The sequence below is a fragment of the Mycteria americana genome, chromosome 18 (assembly GCF_035582795.1).
Source record: "Mycteria americana isolate JAX WOST 10 ecotype Jacksonville Zoo and Gardens chromosome 18, USCA_MyAme_1.0, whole genome shotgun sequence".
NCBI classification, from domain to species: domain Eukaryota; kingdom Metazoa; phylum Chordata; class Aves; order Ciconiiformes; family Ciconiidae; genus Mycteria; species Mycteria americana.
Window position 1 is genome coordinate 11,579,829 of NC_134382.1, and position 12,476 is coordinate 11,592,304.

At 42.9% G+C, this 12,476-nt stretch overlaps 2 protein-coding genes across 7 annotated transcripts in view; one reads left to right on the forward strand and one right to left on the reverse strand.

Annotated features, from left to right (window-relative positions):
* Positions 1-1,455: 1,455 nt before the first annotated feature.
* On the reverse strand, positions 1,456-12,326 carry ERRFI1 (ERBB receptor feedback inhibitor 1). Of its 6 annotated transcripts, none has more exons than XR_012778307.1 (6): positions 11,955-12,326; positions 4,841-5,039; positions 4,633-4,709; positions 3,050-4,012; positions 2,321-2,415; positions 1,456-1,743 (listed from the first exon to the last, which is right to left on the reverse strand). XR_012778307.1 is itself a non-coding variant. In XM_075520386.1 (6 exons), the coding sequence occupies exons 2-5, from the start codon at positions 4,960-4,962 to the stop codon at positions 2,352-2,354; spliced, it is 1,188 nt and encodes a 395-aa protein (XP_075376501.1). In that variant the 5' UTR covers positions 4,963-5,039; positions 11,955-12,325; the 3' UTR covers positions 1,456-1,743; positions 2,321-2,351. The 6 variants fall into 6 exon arrangements, 4 of the variants coding, with proteins under 4 accessions (XP_075376501.1, XP_075376500.1, XP_075376498.1 ...); XM_075520386.1 differs by having other exon boundaries at positions 2,321-2,377; positions 11,955-12,325; XR_012778306.1 differs by having other exon boundaries at positions 2,321-4,012; positions 11,955-12,322.
* The window catches only part of SLC45A1 (solute carrier family 45 member 1), a 78,663-nt gene continuing 77,541 nt past the window's right edge, over positions 11,355-12,476 (forward strand). The window contains exon 1 of the mRNA XM_075520361.1: positions 11,355-11,524. The gene's annotated coding sequence lies outside the window, so the exon portion shown is untranslated. The remainder of the gene's footprint in view (positions 11,525-12,476) is intronic.

Sequence of the window (12,476 nt, forward strand, 5' to 3'; positions counted from 1 at the left end):
AAGTGCTTTAAGCCAAAACGATCCCACTGAAAGCAGGGAAGATGCTTGCTGTGGGGTGCCTGGATGGGGAAGATGTCATCTTTTTCCCATCCAAGAGTAGCTTTGCTACTAATTTGGGAGTAAATGCTATTAAGGGCAGAACTGAGACTTGAGCCCTTTGGGAATTCAAGTGCTTCTAGGTAAGGGGAAAAGACCAGTCTGTTCAAGCACAGGAACCTAGGCTAAAAAGTGGGGTTCCAAGTATCAGGAATGGAGTGGGACCCAGAGGTAAAAGCTACGAGAGATTTGCAGGGCAGTTGGTTAGTTTTAGACTGAGTTCTACTGAAATGACAACTACTGAGTCTGTGCTAAGTCTCACCATCAACAAGGAACGAGCTGCAGCTTAGCAGCATTGCTCTATTTGCTGCAGCAGTGATGGTGCAACTGAGAAGGTATTTTATTTTGGGGTCCTAGAGTTAAAGCTGCTCAGATTTAAGGGGAAGATTGCAAGTACCAATTTGACTTTTTCCACCTTGGAAAAATCTAGGGGGTGGAGGGGAAGCAGAGCTTTCAGCAGGATGAATATTATAGTCAACATCCTTGCACAGGATTAGATAACTTGTTTATGTTTTGGAGGCCAATCTATGTGGGCTCTTAGCAGTGTTATAGCACAGCAGTAGGTTTTTAAGCACTTACATAAATGCAGCTTAGCAATCTCCCCAGCTATAAAAGCCAAGGCATTACTGAAAAACTACAACTCACATTTTTCCCGTCAAGTAGAATGCCAAGGATGGTAACCTGCTTTATTCTGAAATAAGCTCATTCACAGAAAATGTGAAGGCTTCAGCCTGCTGGATCAAGGCAAGTATTTACCTGCATACACAGCTAAAAGATCAAAGTTGTGTGATGCTTCATATCTTCAGTAACCTTATGCATGGCTCGCATACTACAGTTAAATATACTTGCTTTGTGATGAGTATTCGCAATTTCTTTCTCCTCTTAAGAAGAAAAAAAAAATTACCCTGCTGTGCTCAAGCTTTTTTCATCCTCAGAATATGAGCAGCTCCTCTTCAGTCACCCTTAATGTACAATTTAGTTCTTTTTTAACATGAGAAATTGAAGACAGGAACACTACTGCCCTCTCTTTTCTGTATGATGGTGCCTAACATGCTATAGGTGACTCTAGAAATAACAAAGGTTATTAATAAAGGTAGGCCAAATACCTTAATCTTGCAGGATGTTTTATGGCCAGCCCAAAACTATAGACACCATGCTACCAGGTAGTAAGGAGGAATTAAAATTAATAGTGTGCAATGTGAGTTATTGAACACTTCTGCAGAAATCTTAATTTTAACTAAATGCAAGCCGAATTCAACACTTGTTGCACATTTAACATTATTCACTTTGAACTCTCCAGTAAATGCAGAACTCAAATGCGCAATTGCCTAACTATTCAATAAAGCAAAAACCAAAATGTATCATAAATAAGTATTTTATAACTTTATTAAACTCAAGACATGACAATATTCAAAATACAAAGTGAATTTTTTTTACTCAATACTGTACACGATGCAGAAATATCAGTGCATTTCTCTAGCATGTATTTCACCTTCATTTAGTTTGTACTAAAACAAGTAAAAAGTAAGCTTTAAAATAGCTCAAACAACTCATTCAGCAGTTTAAACTGTAAACAGCTTGTTTGTTAGGAGGAACACATTCATCTTCTGTACCTCCGTTAATGAGCACCCTTTCTCTTGTGCTTATCTGTAAGAGGATAAATGTAATCAAAATGAGCATGAGAAACTGCTAATGCACAAATGTGGCACCTCAGTGAACTTTAGTGGATCGCTGAGGCACAATGAGGAAAAATTAAACAGCAAGAAGCAGCATCTGAAGCAGCGAGAGATGGGACTGACACTGTTCCTAAATGGAATCATGTTTTTTCCTCATACCCTCCTCCTCCTCCCCTAAAATACTGAATAGAAACCAAAACACAAGACCAGCTTGTGCTGTGTTTCTATATTTAATACAGTCAGAATTTCAGACTCTAGGTGAGCGTGTAGTTGTTACTGTCTACTTAATAGCAACCGTACAGCTGCTCATATCCTCTGCCACTTTCAGGACACTTTCACATGTTTCTAGGATCCAGCAGGAAAGGAGCAGCAGCAGAGGCTTAGCAATAGCTGGTCCAAGTCTCTTCTAGGAAAAACTGCAAAATTGAGCCAAGCGTGGCTAGCAACTGAAAGAATCCACAAAACCTAGCTCACCTTAAAAGTCTATTAGTGTCAAATTAACTTGTAAAATAGATTCATCTTTCGAAATGTGCTTCCAATATACTTGCCAAGTCTTGAAGTGGATATCAGATCTTGCAGTTACCTTCTCACCAGGCTGGCATATCCTAGTCAAAGAAGATAGAGTCTGTTCTCAGCAGAGTTACTGTGTGAAAGAAATTTTGGAAATGCCTGAAACAAAAACTGTACTGCATTATCTGCTCTGTCAGCTTTATAAGTGACTCGTAAGCGAAGCTAGATTTTCTTTTTATAACGTGACTACCAAATATGTTCATCTAGGTAGCATATAACTGGCCAACTGTGACTACTATCCCTCCATATGTTTCTACAGAATTTTTGTAGATTTTCAGCTATACATATCAAGACAAAAAACAGTCTTAAGAAACATATCGGAGATATGCAGCATAAGAGGACTTTACCATCCACTTTCCAGTTCTCAGCGGACAAACTGGTCCTACTTCGTTATCTGAGAACCTTAAGAACTTTGTAACGTGATAAAACTCAGCTCTGTCCTGAACAACTGAGCTGAGACTGTGCTCCCAGAGGCTAAGGGGAAACCACATAAGACAGGTGTTTTCGTTTCAGATGACCAGCTATGTCCATTCTAGGTTTTGAGTCCAGTTTTGTTGGGGCTGAAGTGGCTGTGCAGTCACCAGACCAGGACTGAACCTCTGTGTTAGAGCTACTTTCTTCTGCTTCTCTGAAGAATTTCTCATACTTGTCCAAATATGGAGGCCTTTCAGGCAGCAGATAGTAGTGTGTTGAACTGGCCTTCTTACCATTTTCAATAATCGGAAGAATGCAAGGGACCCTGTTGGAAGATCCTTCACTATTTTGTCTTTGTAGAGCTTTGCTGCTGACATACTTAGGATCAGGTGCAAAACTCTGGGTGGGGGGCATAACCCCATTGAGGTACGATGGCAGGCTTTTGGGACTTGGCGTACGGGAATTGCTGCGTGACAAAGGTTCTCTTGGGGGCACTTTTGGAGGCCTGTCTTCATCACTGTACGCACTAGAAGCAACTTCTGCTGACCACCTTCTGTAATCTGGTTTGAGAGCCCTTGGAGGTATGGGAACCCTTGGTGGAATCTCTGGTTTATCTTCATCAGAGTTTGGAGAAGACCTGTTTAAGTGTCCAGATAGTCTTACTACTGGTTTATTAAGAGATCCAGCTGGCCCAGAATGGGACCTTCGCAAACGTCGATGCAACTGCTGTGGAGGAGGATAAATACTGGGTATGTATCCATTTAGGCTTTGTATAGGGTTGGCATCTTCTGGTTTTGGTCCTGTTGGAGTATCGAAGTATGCATAATTGATTTGTCCACAGCCCCTAAAGCTCCGCCGGCTTGGAGCACTGGATTTAAAAGGAGGAAATTCATAATCTTCTAACAAGAAGTCAGTATCTGAGCTAGTCAGGAATTCCACCTCTTTGTCAACGTCATCTGGAGTACAGTCTTCAGAAATAGGCAGAGGGGGTAGTGGCCTGGAGCTACGGTCATTGGAAGATGCAGAGAGAAATTGAATTGGCCCGTTTTTTATTGGCATGTGAGGTGTTTCTTCAGAAACACAGCCCATGGTTAATGATAGTTTACTAAAGCCAGGAACAAGATGGTCTTCATATCTTGCAATTGGCTGTTCATTTTTGGGACTTACAGGAGGTGGACTGGATTTCTGAGATGGGACTTGGATGCAACTTTCAGCAAAGCTGTGGTCGTTCATGGAAGCATGGCTGGAAGAGTGCCCTAAAAAGGTGAGAAAGTCTTAGAAACACTTTTCTAAGTAACACTCTAGTGCATGACTTTGCCACTGCATATTTAACTATTTAATTCCTTCTAATGCAACAGTAAGTAATGTCCTTTTAATGACTCCAGTAGCAAAACCTAGCTATTATAGATCTTTTCTGGTCGTGGACTTATGTGTTTAGTTAAGAGAGCAGCTGATTACCTTATTGTTTTAGGCCAGTGCTCCAGTTAAATGAGGTAGCTCGAGAGACCATAAGCAACAGAATAGAGCTACAGCTACAAAGATCCCAGCAGAGGATTATGCCCGAACAAGTGCTATTTTACTAAATGGCTTTTCTGTCAGAAGCGTAATGGCAACTCAAAGGCCTCTAAGTATATGGAAAAGGTTTTTGTGTTTTTGTTTTAACTTGATCACGTTATTTAAAATGTTTGGGTTTTTTTTTTTTTTTGTTGGGCTTGAATAGTAGTAGTTTCTTGAAGTGTTTGCATTCTGTCACCAGAGGGCAGCCTCACATCCAGAATGAAAGCATTTGGTGTCTTCGTGAGACTTGAGGATTTTTTTTCCCCAAGACAAATCCATTACACGACCTAAATACCTATGTGTTAGTCTTTATACTTACCAATGGATGGTAAATGTTGCTCTGTTGATGGATTCAAATTATATGCCACTGTTATAGGGTCCACATTAAAGAAAGTACTAAAAAAAAAAAAAAAAAAAAGATAAAAAGCCTTCACTGTAAATAAACCATAGGTCAGTACTGGTACAAGTATTCCTAACACTCATCTTATACTTGAAGATGCAATAGATCAAATTTTAGCCTCACTCACTTTTCAAATCCACTGTGGCTACCCCAGCAGGTTTTCAGACTCCCCATGCCTTGACTAGTGTGAAGAAATCCGGTTTTTAATGGGACTCTAATCTCCTGAGCAGCAACTCCTGCAGTTGACATTGTGCAGTGCTCTCTGGTGATGTCTCACGACCCTAGAAATTCAAAGTCCTTGACAGGTTTCCTGCGGTTTTCATTCCCTTCAAAAGAGAGAAGGACATAAATATCAGAAATGCAAACTTGATGAGTTCATCTCTCATCTGAAATTTCAGTATTTCAAGGAATTAAATAGCTCTATAGAAAGGCCTTCTGTCCTAATACTTGCCAATAGGAAAACTTCACCAAACTTGTTATTTTGTGTCTGACTGCAAAACTAAACTACAAAATAGGTAAGTTCTTTTTACAGAATTCAACTGTATAGAAAAAAGAAAAATATGTTCAGTAAAGCTATTGATATATGGCAACTGTGCATCAACAGCTTCAGTTCTTGTACATGAACTGCCAGTTATTCAGGCAAAATAAGTTTTCCAGAACAATCTCTTTAACCTTCTAGTAGCCATCTATCTTTAGTTGTATCTTTTTGCTAATGAGTTTATGGTTTCCAGCGTAGCCAACATATAACAGCCTAGTCTGTTTTTAAGTATTACCTTCAATAGCCCAACAAAGGGCCTTTGCTCCAATAAACAGAATTAATGATTACTTAAATCAGAATTCAAAAACTTCTTTTATATAAAGCAGTCGCTATTATTAACAAACTTAGGCATTAAGATACTTTAAATTGGCCTCAAGTCTTCTAGCTATTTCAAACAAATTGGAAATCTAGTGACTTGAAATAATCTCAAACTGTCCTGCTGCATTTAGATTTATTTTGAATGTGTGAACAATGCTTTATCTGGCCCATTTACAACAGAAAAAATGTGTTGGCAATTGCTTTCCATTGAATAAGTAATCATAGTCTAAGGAACAAGTTGACTCACAGGGCTTGGTTTAGGAAATTCAGAATGGATTGGGGGGGGGGGGGGGGCAGTGTAAAAGCAGTTAACATTCTGAAGGCAGGCGAAATTAGATCCAAGACTATAAGCAAAGATGGGTCTGTGCTTCATCTACACAAATATCCTAAATTCAGCAAGTACAATATGGTATTATATGGCTGTTAAAAAAAGAAAAGAAAAAAACCAAAACCCTAACAAACAAAACCAACCCACACAAAACAGTTTAACTTGTATCTCTCTTGACAATCAAGAATATGACCAGTTTCTTAACACGAACTTCCTTCTTCCTCCCCCCTACCCCCGAAAGAAAAAATTCCACCTAAAGAAAAGTCAGCCAACAATTGAGGGCCCACTACATCAGTGCAGTATACATGTCAAGAAAACCCCTTGACAGTATGGTACTGCAAGAAAATGGGGTACAGAAACAAGTAATAGCTTATGCTTATGGTAAATCTGTTCAAAAATAGGCAGTCTCTGCAGATGTGTAATCTTCCTTTTCTTTTAAGAGGAAAGATCCATTATACTTATCCGCAACGAGGGATGGGCAGACCCCTAAGCAGGACTGTAAACCAGCTGGCTCCAGGATTAATTTGCAATCTAACACCACTATTTGCCTTTTATAAACAATTTTTTGAGAAAGAACAACCCTGCTATGCTTTTCCAAAATTGAGCGGGGTCCAAGTATTGATCATCCAAGCAAACAGTATGTGCAAAATAGCTTCTGACTGTATATATGTTTATAATGTGCAAGACCTAATCGCATTCTCTTTAAGAGTGTGATGGTTTTCTTGATCATGACTACCAGTGATCACCCGTGTGTCAACAGCAGTGGGATTTGCTTATTCAGTCCCAGATACCCAGTGTATTTTAGCCAGGCATTTAAGAACTCTAGACAGGAGACTATTATCTTTAATAGAAGTGAACAAGTGCCAAACCAGTGTTCTGTCTGCTGCAGCAGAGCATTGAAGCCTTAGTCCTACTTATTTCAGCCCTCCTGATTTTAGTAAAGATTATGTTCTTCCTTTTCAGACAATCTCCTTAAAAGCTAGCTTAACCCTGGAAATTTTCACATTACACAGTCAAGCTGGACCCTTCCCAGTAATGGGAGTTGCAGATTTTCATAGTAAAATTAAATATAAACATACAGCCCCAGGAAGCAATAACGCAGTTCTGATTAGCAAATGAGTTCAAAATCTCTAGTAGTTCTGTAACAGCAGTTCTTCCTTCCAGTTCTGTAAGTGCAACCATTGTCTATGGGGGAGCAGAAGACTGGAGAAATCCATTTGTCAGAAAGACTTAAGCAGCACAGTACAAGCATAGCACCAACTCTGAAATTACGTCCTATTGTGTTAACACAATTTGCAAATAAAACATCCATCACACATCAGCTCACACTGCATTGAGCAGTGATTTTTTTGTGCCTCACAGATCCTATCCTATTAGCAACGAATCTGCAAAAGAAATGAAGGAGAATGAATTAGTGAACTTAAGGCTACTGCCTATGAAGGAGTTTGTGCTTCCATTTCAGTATTTTTTGAAGTCAAATGCAAGTCACAAGTTGAAAAATCACTGATACACTGGTTAGTCAGCAAATGATAGTACTCCACCTCAGCGCGCATACAAGATCTGACAAGACCATGAGCGAGACATTGATTAGGATATAAAAAATGAGACAGGAAGGGGGGGTGGCATTGCTGTAGTTTGACAGCACATGTAATGTGCTTGCTATGATAACATACAACCCTTGCAGGGCTTGTTAAGAAGCCCAACCTCCATCAGATCCCATGCCAAAACCACTGCTAGTAATTACTGTGTCAGCTTTCTGAATGCTGTCTAAATCTCAGCTCTCAAGACTGATAGTTGCACAATCGCCTCTCTGAAATCCCTCTGGAATGCGAAGCTCAACTTCTGAAACAGCCTTAAATATTTACATACTCTAGGAAAAGGTAATTTTCACTTGTTTCAATCAACTCTTTATTTTTTAAAAATAAAGCACAGAAATTTTGCAGCCATAAAACTTGCTTGCTTCTAACAATAACCTCTTTGTGAATTCATAGAAGGTGACTTGCCTTGACATTTCAGTGGGGAGCTGCAAATGGACAGAGTTATGAACCTGTCCTCCATGCCTTAAGCTAGGAGTATCAAGAGAGGTAAGGTATGGATTCTTTCACTAAATCACCTAGTTACTTTTTCAGTGGAGTCTAGAGAGTTGGTGCTTGTATTTTAAAACATGCATAAGCTTGTCTGAAGAAACAGTATCTTAAGAGGGAGCCATGAGGACATGTAATTGAGGAGTACAAACTCTGTATTTTATACAGTGTGCTCTTAACGAAAGCTGAGCAGGGCATATTTCATGAGGCTACTATTTTCTAGTAACTGGCTTTAAAAAAAAAAAATTTACAAAAGTCAGTCATGAAGATATAAACACCAACAATTTCCACTGTAACTGTTGGCCCAATCCTGCCTCCTTAAAGACTTAAGGATCTAAACTTAACCATAAATAAAATGAAACTACATTTGCTAAAGAAAATGGACACTATGCAGTAATGAAGCATTCTGGATCTTGCGCTCATTTGCCACTCATTTGCACGAAATGGGTTTCCAGTTACTCTGCTCGTCTGGCCTAGTTGTGAATATATTATGGCACTTGGAGAGATCGAAGCACTTTGAGCACTTTTGAAGATGTTACAGTTTCAGTGTTACTCAAAAGAAACTGAGTTAGTTCAAACTAAAACTATAGCTAGTAATTACTATGGGGCAGATATAAGCCAAGGCAATTCAAAGGTTTGTCGGTGCATTAAGAAGCTATCAACACCATCCACTCTGAGGCAAGGTAACGGTGCAAAGGAGACATTTTTTAATCATTCATGCCTGCTGACATTAACAAATACAAATTATTCTAAATATCGGAAATGAAATTTTTTTTTTTTTTTACAAGGCCAAATATACCTTCAGACTTTACTGATGAGTAATAGGATGGATATGTGTAAGCTGAAAATGGTCAAATGTATCCATAAACAGTAGGGTATCTCCACAGTGAGGAATGTGTATGGGAATAGATCAGAAAATGTTTGTGAGACGCAGCTGAGTTCCATAAAACATCCCAAATATACAGTTTTCATACTGATACATATCACTAAATACTTGTGTTACAGCAACAGTAATCCTCCATTTAGAAACTAAGAAGCATTTGCATATATTTTAGCTCAACACCTATCACTGATCACAGAGAGAATCTTGTTACTCTGTTCCCTGCTCATCCAGCCCCAATGCAACCAAATATTTGAGGCAAATCAGGTTCATAATAAAGAAAACCTTTCTGGTATGCACAGTAGACCAAAGCATCCTCTAGAATGTTTCACTTAATGGGTACGGAATACAGCAATTTGCTGTACAGATTTCTGAATGCCTGCACAAATTTTTGACAGATTTTATAAAGGCAACACTCTTGACAAGCAGCTTATATACGTCTTGTAAGAAATGGGAGAGAGGGAAAAAAAAAAAAACCACCTAAGACCTACTTACCACTTTTGGGAGGGGAAGAAATGTGGCTACCTTAAATCCACAACCTATTTTTGCTCACCTTGCCACCACGTATCTTTAACAAATCTCAGAAGCAATTCACAGGAGGAGGGGCACATTTTTGCACTACAAGTCATCCACTCCAGCTAGCTGTTCCTTATTTGACAATGTGATGTAATTTCCTTTTTTTTTTCCTTTGACTTTCTATTTAACGTAAGTACCTGAGATAGAGCTACCGCTTTTAATGTTTAAGTATTTCAGACTTCTATTTGGACTTTAAAAAGCCTAAAAGCTGTTAGTATACTTTCTGGAACTCCATATATTAAAAAAAAAAATCTGGTTCTCTAGTGGTAATATCATCCCTTAAGTGCTTTTGTCTTTGCATCTAGATGAATGCTCAGTAACCGACACCTAGCAGAAACAGCCTCATGAGAAGGTTAATTTAAATCTATGCATTTAATAAATCATCAGATCTTATTTACTATCCACCAAACCTCCACAGTGCAGTTCAGTATTCCTCTGAGTCACAAGACAAATCATGCTCGGATATAGGCCTCAGAAGATTTTTCCATTTATAGGAATTATATTCTTTACAGTTGTTATATGAATGAGGCATATGCTTAGCTTTGAGACATTTTTCTACATGTTCTGCCAACCAGAAATGGACCATCCTGTGGTAGAAAATTTAACACCATGATCACTTAGTGAAGATGGAGAAAAATACTGCTCAAATCATAGGAGGTTGCAAATAAAATTAATTCTACAGGTATACCCCAGATGATGATGAGCATAAATTTAAAGAGACAAATCAACTGAACAGCAGACAAACAAGGAATTTAGATTATAATAGCCAGCTATTTTGGAATATATTCAAAGAACTGCAGTTCATCAAGGAGTTTAAGCTCAGTTAAAATTTGGGCTACCATTTCACAGTCCTACACAGCAACTGGGAGGAACCTGTAAATTGCCAGTAGAAAACTAATAATTAAGTAGCAAGACAATTGCCTTGCCTCTGCTTGTCAGATTTCAGATGCATGCTTAAGGTATGGTACTTCACCCTCCTGAAAATTTTAATGTGAATATAGCCAGCTTACATTCAGGAAATAAAAATTCCTTTACAGCTGACTCAGTCATAACCATAGTGTTAGACATGCTGTGATAAGTTTTAATTCTGTTTTCCACTACAGAGAAGTGGAACTTTTCCTCCAAAATAATGTCTGTATTGCAGAGGATGGCAGATAAAGGGCTTCACCAGGAACATACGCCCCCTCAAAAGACAGGTTTCTATTAAAAAAAAAAAATTAAAAAATTGTCCCATATAGGTAAATTGCTAAGGACAGAAAACTAGGTTTGCGCATAAAGTAACATGGGTGAATTGAGCAGTTTGGTTTCCTCTTTTAAAGTTTTACTAGCTTATAAATGCAATTCACAAATGCGTTTGTGATGCAGAGGCATCGTTCACTTGTCATTCCAGTATGACGAAGATTCAAGTATCCCCAAACTGACCAAAGAGACCTTGCCCCCACAGCCTTTCCCATCCAGTTTATCAATATATAATTAAGGACTGTTATCTTTAGATCAAGCATAACAAGTTTTTTGCTTATTGCTTCAGCAATGCTGCGTAGGGTCCTTAGTCTGTGCACTAGTGACAGGAGACTGCTGAAGTCTCGAGTAACTCTGGACTGCTCGCTTTGCGTAACCAGCGCAGTGCATGCATGCTCGGGAGATGCGCCGTAAATACTTGAAGGGTACAGTGGTGTCTCCAGATTTAAACACCACAGACTGGCTATTTCAGAAAATCGAGGATAAGTGCGTACTGGGGTATTAAGTCACGACGAAATGTTTATTCTAAATTAGGCCATCCTAAATTAGAGCGCAAAGCACAGAGCCTGAGCCCACAATGCGGTCTCTGTTTACTCACAGGAGCGAGAGGAGCAGCTCGGAGGCGAGTGAGGGGACGCGCTGATGCTGTTTCGGGTCAGGAAGAACACGCGCGGCACGCCACGCTGATTTCCAAGAATGCGGCCACGGGCACCGCTGATCCCGGGCGGGTCCCACCCGGAGGGACCTCTGCCGCCTGAGCGCTTCCCACCCCCGTGAAGGCGCCGCTCCCCGCCGCGGCGAGCGGAGCGGGTATCGCACCCCAGGCGCCTCCCCGCCAGAGCCCGCAGGTGAGCGGCGGGTCCGATCCCCCGGTGCCCCCTCTGCCAGCACAGGGGCAGAAAACACGCTCTCGCTCCTCCCCGGCGCACCTCCCGGGCCGCGGCCCGCCGCCTCCTCCCGCGCCCGCTGGCGTGGGCCGCGTCGGGACCGCGGCTCCGTGCCAGGGGCCCCGCCAGCGCTGGCGCCGCGGCCCGGCCGAGCCCGGGCGACCCGCAGGTGCCGCCGGCGGCCGCCCGCTCCTTTCCCCGGCGGCGAGGTACGGGGCGGCCCATACGGGGCGGCCCCGGGCCGCGGCCGAGCCCTGCCGGGCAGCTCAGGTGCGCGGCGGGCGGGGGCGGCCTCGGCAGGCCGCGGCAGCGGGGGGCGCCCCGCCGCCATGGCAACGAGCGGCGCGAGCGCGGGGCGGCGGGAGGCGCCGCCGCGGGGGCCATCACTCACCCCGAAAGCCTCGCGCAGCTCCGCATGTCCCCGCCGGCGCGACACGCATGCGCCGGGCTCCGGCAGCGCCCGATGACTGTCGCGCGGCGCGCGGACGGCCGATCTTATACGGGGGGGCGGAGCCGTCAGGAAGCCCCGCCCCTCCCGGCCGCGCCCCTCCGCACGTTGCGCTCTCGTCGGGAAAAGCTTTAAAGGGGCGATGGTCGCGCGTGGGCCGGTAAAGGTGCTGCGGCGGTTTCCAGGTGGGCGGATGCTGCCGGGAGGGTGCGGGCCTCGCCGGGCACAGGCGGGGAGCCGCAGCGGGCCCCGGCGGTGGCCTGGGCGCCGGCAGCGCTGTCCGCTCCCCCGGGCCTGGCTGCGGGAACGGCCGCTGGTGCGTCCTCCGGGCAGCGCTGCCGGCGCGGCGCCGCCCCCGCCTCGGCGCCCCCCCCCCCCCCCCGCCTCCGCCCGGGCCTGCGGGGCCGGCCGCCTCCGGGCTGAGCGAGAGGCGCGTTCGCTGCACGGGCTCCGGGCGCGGGTAAC

Excerpts from the sequence above, each read along its gene's own strand:
- ERRFI1 (XM_075520382.1), bottom strand. The coding sequence starts at position 4,962 with ATGTCAACTGCAGGAGTTGCTGCTCAGGAGATTAGAGTCCCATTAAAA. Across the intron at positions 4,710-4,840 it reads AGCCACAGTGGATTTGAAAA|TACTTTCTTTAATGTGGACC; the intron begins GTGAGTGAGGCT and ends TTTTTTTTTTAG. Across the intron at positions 4,013-4,632 it reads GCAACATTTACCATCCATTG|GGCACTCTTCCAGCCATGCT; the intron begins GTAAGTATAAAG and ends TCACCTTTTTAG.